Source organism: Priapulus caudatus, unplaced genomic scaffold, assembly GCF_000485595.1.
Source record: "Priapulus caudatus unplaced genomic scaffold, Priapulus_caudatus-5.0.1 Scaffold170, whole genome shotgun sequence".
In the NCBI taxonomy this organism is placed as follows: Eukaryota; Metazoa; Priapulida; class Priapulimorpha; order Priapulimorphida; family Priapulidae; genus Priapulus; species Priapulus caudatus.
Genome location: NW_014577231.1, coordinates 344925 through 353616, shown reverse-complemented (window position 1 = coordinate 353616; position 8692 = coordinate 344925). Strand labels below are relative to the sequence as shown.

Below are 8692 nucleotides of genomic sequence, written 5' to 3'. Positions count from 1 at the left end.
AATTTGCCGGTGCATTCGATGTAACAAAACGCTAGATTAATTCCAAAATCTTGCGTGGCGCCCAGACGCAGGAGATTCGTGACGTAAACACAATGCGTTATAATAACAATGCGTCGCGCAAGCGATAGTGCCCGCTCAGGCGGGCACTATCGCTTCATAGTGCCTGCTGCGTTATCCAATGAGATTGCAGCGATTTATCACGTCATGCACTAATCTTCATTAATGGTCATTAAATGCGTCGTTAACTGGAACATTTTTCGTTAGTGATCAGTGGAGATGTCGTTAGCTTGAACATTCTTCATTAATGGTCAGTGAACGCGTCGTTAGTTAAAACTTTCTTCGTTAATTGTCAGTGTACACGTCGTTAACTGGAAAAATGTTCGTTAATGATCAGTGGAGATGTCGTAGCTAAAACATTCTTCGTTAATTGTCAGTGAACACCTCATTTGCTAATACAATCCTTGTTAATGGTCAGTGAATATGCCATTAGCTTGAACATTCTTCGTTAATGGTCAGTGAACACGTCGTTAGCTGGAACATTCTTCGTTAATTGTCAGTGACCACGTTGTTAGCTAAAACATTTCTCGTAATGGTTAGTGAACACCTAGTTAACTGGAACATTCCTTGTTAATTGTCAACGAACACATGACTGCCACTGTTAACCTCTTAACACCAAGAAAGTTCCATCGTCAATGTTCGGGAAAGTAACATCTCAAACCAGAACATTCCCTCTCTAATGTTCACAGTTCAGCTTTGATTCTCGCCCTAGCTGCTAAGTGTGGATGCGAATTCTTTGTGTGGATCATTTTGCTCCTGAACAGATCTCCTGAACAGATCTGCTATTATCTGCTCCCGATGTGAAGCGTCTTGCAGCTGCGTGATTCTCAATTCTTGCTGGTTGTTGCAAACTGCTGTCGATTGTTGCCAATTGTTGCTGAGTGTTGCCGATTGTTGCCGCAGGAACCACGAACACGCCTACGTTGTGGGCGGGCACCGGCTCGGGGGCCATCTACATATACACAGTGACAATACCGAATGCAGAGCAGAGGAAGGAGGAGGCTGTATCAGCTCAACTCGGTAACTATAGTAACCGGCAGCTCAACTCTATCCGGCAACTATGTGTACACTTACATGATCAGAATCATTGCTAATCTTCAGCAAATATCAGGGGCTATATATGTGTATATATCATTTATTATATATTATAATGTATATTTTAAAATGTTGATAAAAATTTATTTGATCTAGTACTCTTTCTTAGATTGAACCATGCATGGACACCCGCATGCACACGCACACGCGCGCACGCACGCACGCACACACACACACACACACACACCAACCACGCACAACACAACCCCCTTCCACACACACACCTCACATCTGACTTTACCTTGTGACCAGGCAAGGAGATTCAGCTCAAGCACAAGGCAGCAGTGATGGCGATCCAGGTCATCGACTCTGCCAACTACCCGCTACCCGACACTGCAGCCGCCAGCAAGAACATCGCAAAGGAACCCAACATGGACGGCAACCACAAGGTCATCATCTGCTCCATGGAGCAGTTCAAGGTCAGTGCGAGGTCGGGCGAAGATCGCAGAGTTTCGGCGGTCAGTTTAGGGAGGTGGCGAGGGTTTGTCCGGAAGTTTTTCTATGTTGAAATTTTATTTTGAGATGAATTTGATAGTAATGCAGTAGTTTCGATGACCGGTTTATTGTCGAGCTGTACTTTTCGTTGCTGAGATACATTGCCATGATAGTAACGCAGCAGTTTCGATGACCGGTTTATTGTCAAGCTGTACTTTTCGTTGCTTAAACAGGTGGTGACAGTATAGGTTAAAACGATAAACGATAGTCGACATTGTAAAACCTCAAGCTCTCATGTAATGCCTTTAATGTTAGTGTAGATTTTTGGTTACACCATATGAATATATAATGATAATCATATAATATAAAATAATCGAACATAATGAAATATAATATGATATAATATGATATATAATGATTCGAAATAAATAGTGAGCAGTGATGTGAATGCTCATTGTGTGTTGTTCAGGTGTTCCATTTGCCCAGCCTGAAGCCATATTGCAAGTACAAGCTGGTGTCGCACCACAGCTCCCTCGTCAGACGCATCGGCTTCGTCAAATACACAAGCAGCAAAAGTAAGTGTGCTGGTGCATGTGTGTGTGTGTGTGTGTGTGTGTGTGTGTGCGTGCGTGCGTGCGCGCGTGCGTGCGTGCGTGCGCGCGTGCGTGCGTGCGTGCGTGTGTGTGAGAGAGAGGTGCACGTGTGCGCGTCGAGAAAGCGAGCATGAATTGGCAGGGCTTCTAACGTTTTTCACAATAGTTGCTCGAGGCAGTGGCTGTGGCTGTGCTCCTATGCAATGAATAACTGCCGCTAAGAAAACGGCTGTGGTGATTTAGCGTACGTGCTAGCGTGCGTATACGTGCGTGCGTACGTGCGTGCGACAGTATGCTAGCGTGCGTACGTGCGTGCGACAGTATGCAGCCTAGCGTACGCGCGTGCGTGCGACAGTATGCTAGCGTACGCGCGTGCGTGCGACAGTATGCAGCCTAGCGTACGTGCGTGCGACAGTATGCAGCCTAGCGTACGCGCGTGCGTGCGACAGTATGCTAGCGTACGCGCGTGCGTGCGACAGTATGCAGCCTAGCGTACGCGCGTGCGTGCGACAGTATGCTAGCGTACGCGCGTGCGTGCGACAGTATGCAGCCTAGCATGCGTACGTGCGTGCGACAGTATGCTAGCGTACGTACGTGCGTGGTACAGTATGCTAGCGTGCGTACGTTCGTGCGTACGTGCGTGGTACAGTATGCTAGCGTGCGTACGTGCGTGCGACAGTATGCTAGCGTGCGTACGTGCGTGCGACAGTATGCTAGCGTGCGTTCGTGCGTGCGACAGTATTCTAGCGTGCGTACGTGCGTGTGACAGTATTCTAGCGTGCGTACGTGCGTGGTACAGTATGCTAGCGTGCGTACGTGCGTGGTACAGTATGCTAGCGTGCGTACGTGCGTGCGACAGTATGCAGCCTAGCGTGCGTACGCGCGTGCGACAGTATGCTAGCGTGCGTACGTGCGTGCGACAGTATTCTAGCGTGCGTACGCGCGTGCGACAGTATGCAGCCTAGCGTGCGTACGTGCGTGCGACAGTATGCTAGCGTGCGTACGTGCGTGCGACAGTATGCTAGCGTGCGTACGTGCGTGCGACAGTATTCTAGCGTGCGTACGCGCGTGCGACAGTATGCAGCCTAGCGTGCGTACGCTCGTGCGACAGTATGCAGCCTAGCGTGCGTACGCGCGTGCGACAGTATGCAGCCTAGCGTGCGTACGCGCGTGCGACAGTATGCAGCCTAGCGTGCGTACGCGCGTGCGACACTCACAGTATGCTTAGGTTTAAGTCTACTTGTAGCTCCTTTGCTGGTCTGTTTTGTTGTGAAAATGTTTTTACATTTTCCAATTTATTAGGGTTTGTGCCAGTGTTGTTTGTAAATCGTAGTGCATTTAGTTGAGTGTTTGGATGGAGGTTTGTACTATATAAGTATACATATATATATATATATACATACATATATATACGCGTAATATGTATCCGTAGTGGTGGTAGTGTTAAGCACACACGTGTATAATTCACTGTGTGAAGGAAGAGGACCGTTTCCGTTTGGTGCAGACTGTGTTATTAGATGAAACCAGCGATCAGTATAAGGTCCTAGACTATGCCAGCACCATAGATACATCCATAGAGACATATATATGTAAGCAAAATACATCAGCAGTATGAATGTTCTTTATAGAGGTCAGTGCGGTACACGAGTATTGTGTGATTTTGTGCAGCGGAGGAGGGAGAGCCGGCGAAGGAGGCAACAGCCGGGGAGGGCGGGGAGCAGAAGGAACAGCCGCCCCTGGCTGAGTCCGAGAAGGAAGGCAAGAGGCGTACATAACGATAATGCAGCGTCGCGAGCTTTTCACTTCACGACTAAACCACTTGTTACAGCTTTTCGTTTTTTCACTGGATTCACGCTTACGTTCAACACTGCACCATCTGCGTCCCAGCAGGTGGCGCTGTTGTCGCGCACCGATGCCGGGGCGTAGGTGGCGCCACGATCGGCATCCATATCTATCAGCGCAAGCATGTGGCATGAACGATGTGTGAATCGAATAATTTTAATAAAAGTGTAGCATGGCTTAGTTGATCGATGTCTCTCTGTTAGTGGGCGGCCGGCAGCAGTCGCTCGGCTTTCTCTGAGTTAACGTTTTGCTATTATCTGATTAGCGCCCCCTGGTCACACCGTCTAGCATTATTCGTTCTGTCTCTCTCTGCGTGTGTGTTCCGTGTGCCTTCACTGTGTGCTGTGCCGCGTCTGTCGAGCATTCGCTCGGGGCGTGCTGCTGGCGTTTGCATCGCCATCTTCGACTATATTTTTTGCTGTGTGTTTGGCGTGTAGTGCTGCTGAATGATAGCGCTGCTAGTGAGAGAGAGATATGCGTATGTTGTTATCGTTTGCTGTTCAGTATGCGGCCAGCAAGATTTGCGTTTTGAAGTTTTTACGTTTGCAGCAGTGCCCTCTGTCGCGCAGAGCAGACACTAACAGCATTGAATGCAGCGCAGACACTAACAGCGTTGAATGCAGCGCAGAGCTGGTTATGTGACGTGATAGTTACTTATAAGAGACGCGAATTGTAGTAAAACCTTTTTTTGTAAACTCAAATAACACGATAGGAAGTGTGGAAAAGTAGGCGAGAGGTGCTGCATTTCACTATCATCCATGTGGAATTGCCCATCAGCTCTAGTTTAACTGAATTCCTACGTCTGTCTCTATATTTTTTTGACCAAAGTAAAGTTGATAATCATCTAATCAGATACCATATATATATATACCATATATCGTAGCATATATTTTACATTATAATCAACATCACATATGTATCGATCGAATAACGTCTTCTTGTAATCTTATACGCAGATGTTTATATATTACACAATCCCTCATAATGGCCCCTCGTGTCTCACTCGCTGACGTAATGATCAGCTAACTCTTCGAGGCTGTCTCGCAACATGTCTCAATGTCTCCGCATTGGCCTCATGTTTCAGATGAAGAGTACAGCGAGTGGTGTCTCACCTGCATGTCTCAGCTGGGAGAGTTGAGCATCTATAGCATCCCTCAGCTGCGCAAGCAGATACTGAAGCCCTGCACGAGCAAGGATGACATCCAGTGAGTGTGCTGCTGATGCTGCGTCGGTGGGGGAGGATGCGTGGGTGGGTGGGGTGGGGTGGGGTGGGATGGGGTTGGTTGGGTGGGGTGGGAGGTTGGGTGGGGTGGGAGGTTGGGGTAGTGCGTGCATGAGCAAGGACGACATCCAGTGAGTGTGCTGCTGATGCTGCGATGGTGCATGGGTGGGGTGGGGGAGGGGGGCAGTGCGTGCAAGCGGTCATGCAGGGAAGTGGAGTGATGAGAACGTGAAAAGTTGAGCTGTAGAATGATTTGTAATAATATCAGTTAGTTAGTAAATTATTTCATTATTTTTCATTATTTAATAAATTAGTTACATAAGTTACATATTAAATTACATAAATTAATTCATTAATTCATTAATTAATTCATTAATCAATCTATTCCCTCACTCCGTGTTATTTCAGCGGCATCGGCTCGACTGTCTTCACACAGGACGGCGAGGGCATGTACCTGAGCTCCGCGAGCGAGTTCGTCCGCTTCTCGCTCTGCCCACACATGGTCACTGACGCCACCTGTGTGCTAGAGCTCGCTGAGGGCATGCGACCGCCGCCGCCGCAGCCCAAGCCCGAGGTCACCGTGGAGACGGAGGAAGCCGCGAAGGTCAAGGGCAAGGTCGAGGCAGCCGAAGCGTGAGTGTAGCTGATGGTGTTTGTAGTCTGGGGAGCTAGTATAGGTAGGCAGTGGGGGGGGGGGGAATCTAGGCGGGATATTGAGAAGGGTAGCTAGTAGGTGTTAAATTGATTACGTCACGAATTTTCTATGGTAAAATTTGTGAAATTTTTGTTGAAAAATTTAAAAATACTAAATTTTTTTAAATACTAAACATATCGTCAAATTCTTAATTTCTTACCTGATAAGATTGTTTCTCAACTAGTTAAAAATCCAAAAAAACCTGGACGATTTGATATTAGTGTTTCTGACATTAATTGCTTGCTATGGGCTATGTATGCGTCACGAGTGTATGTTCACATCGAACAATATAGTAAAATAAGAAGTATAATGCAGCAATTTAACCATAAAAAGTGAACAGAATTACTTATATTTTGTGAAAAAGTGGAAATTTATTTTTTATTTTTTACTATTTACGGTGACGTAATCACTAGCAAGAGCTGGTGTGTGAATCATTCATGTATGCAGTAGTAAGTGCAGTGGAAACATGAGTAGCCAGTGATTAGGTAGCGGGAGGAGAATTTAAGAGGGATATTAAGAAGGGTAGCTAGTAAGGTGTTAAAGCAAGAGCTGGTGTGTGTGTGAATCATTCACGCGGTAGTAAGAGCTGTGGAAGCATGAGTATAGCTAGTGCTTGTGTGATTCCTGGAGGGATGCTGATATGAGAAGGGGAGTTAACAGGGCAATTTGAGGGCTTGAACCAAGATGGTCAACCAGTGATCAAAGAACGTGAAATCATCACATGCTAGATTAACAAACATGTGCTAAACAAAGATGAAGAAACAAGCGTTCTTACTTTGTTAGCAGAAAAACCACAGGCTTCTCTGTCGTATTAATAACATATAATCTGGAATATTTGTTACGCTAAGACATTTTTAGAATTTTTAGACCGAGCGTTTACGTGCGCGTACGTGCGTCGGTCACGTGTGTGGGTGGGTGTATGCGTGCGCGTATCCAATTTCGAATACAAACCGCGAAAATAAATTACCAAGTAGTACGGACCGTTTACTATTGCGGCAGAAATTGAGAGAGTGCAAAGAAAAACAGCATGTAAAACAACGTTTGCTGATAGGCTCTCTTCACCTTGCGCATGTATCCGGCAGATATAACGCATTCTCAATCGGAAAAGGTCGGAAATTGTCTCTAAAGACGAGCAACAAAGAACTGTTTATTAACTGTTTCTTATGATTATGGATTGTTTGCTATTTAAATAAGAGAGACGCTATCAATAGCTGAGAACTTGATCCAAGGGATTTTTTTGACACTGGTTGGCAGTGCGTGTGTGCGTATCGTAGATATTATTGTCTTTTTAGCTAAACCTTTAATGTAAATATCTGTTCCCCGACGCGAGAAGGGAAAATAACGACGGCTTTCTTCCTCAGGCCTGCCGCCGAAGAGAAGAAAGAGGAAGCGAAGGAGGAAGAGGGGAAGGCCGAGCCGGAGAAGGAGGGAGAGGCCGAGGAGAAGACGGAGGAAGGGGAGAAGCCCGTCGATGAGTCGACTCCCGGAGAGATGACGGGAGACATCACGCAGGATAGCATCACCGACCACATAGCGTACGTCCTCCTCACATCCTCTCCGCCTCTCCCTCCTGCTCCCCACCTCCTCACCTCCCTTCCTCCCCTCCCTCCTGCTCTCCACCTCCTCACCTTCCCTCCGCCTCTCCCTCCTGCTCCCCACCTCCTCACCTCCCTTCCTCCCCTCCCTCCTGCTCCCCACCTCATTCTTCACCTCCCCTCCGCCTCTCCCTCCTGCTCCCCACCTCCTCATTCTTCCCCTCCCCTTCGCCTATCCCTCCTGCTCCCCACTTCTTCACCTCCCCTCCGCCTCTCCCTCCTGATCCCCACCTCCTCACCTCCCCTTCCCCTCCTGCTCCTGATCCCCACCTCCTCACCTCCCCTTCCCCTCCTGCTCCTGCTCCCCACCTCCTCACCTCCCCTTCCCCTCCTGCTCCTGCTCTTCACCTCTTCACCTCCCCTCTGCCTCTCCCTCCTGCTCCCCACCTCCTCACTCTTCACCTCCCCTCTACCTCTCCCTCCTGCTCCCCACCTCCTCACTCTTCACCTCCCCTCTGCCTCTCCCTCCTGCTCCCCACCTCCTCACTCTTCACCTCCCCTCTCCATGCTGCTCCCGTCTCACCACCCGGGAATATTCCTTGGGAAAGGGTGGGGGTGGTGGCCCAAAATCATCAAGGGAATGAGATTTTTTGAAATTTCTTTTTTGAAGTTGTTGATTTTTTGCTTTTTTGAGAAATAAAGCATGTGCCGGATAGGATTATGCTAAAGGGATGTTTTGTTCTGATGTTTGTTACATTTAGTTGATATTTATTTACCTTCGTAAAGAAAAAATTAAAGGAAATAATAAAAAATATAGAATGCACCTTAGGCACCTGAAAGTGGCTCGGAGATTTCAAGCTGTTCGCTTGTTTGTAGGGACGAGGAGAAGGCTACCGAGGACAAGGCTAAGGAGATTGAGTCAACAGCTGTCGAGGTGAAGAAGATCGAAGATGGCGGCGCGAACGAGGCGCCCCCTGTGACTGCCGGTGGCGGTAAGTTGAAATAAATCGCTCGGGGTATGTGGGTTGAGAGATGTGTTGGGTTTGGGGTGGTTAGTTAGTTAGTTAGGAGGGTTTGCGCATTGCCCTTCCTGCCTATCATGGTGTCCTGGCAACTTCCTGGTTAATCATCCTTCTTCTTTCTTGGTTCTGGTTTCTCTCATTCTTTCTTCTTTTTTTATCTTTATTGCTCTCTTCGTCACGCCTCTCCTCTTCCCTAT

At 47.7% G+C, this 8692-nt stretch overlaps 1 protein-coding gene across 1 annotated transcript in view; it reads left to right on the top strand.

Moving 5' to 3' along the window:
• The window catches only part of LOC106806624 (lethal(2) giant larvae protein homolog 1-like), a gene marked incomplete in the record, with an annotated part of 65569 nt that overhangs the window by 39412 nt on the left and 17465 nt on the right, over positions 1-8692 (top strand). Inside the window, 7 exon segments of the mRNA XM_014808627.1 lie at positions 961-1077; positions 1405-1571; positions 2057-2162; positions 5107-5227; positions 5653-5877; positions 7300-7473; positions 8350-8465. Of these exon segments, the coding sequence (XP_014664113.1) occupies positions 961-1077; positions 1405-1571; positions 2057-2162; positions 5107-5227; positions 5653-5877; positions 7300-7473; positions 8350-8465 (1026 nt within the window).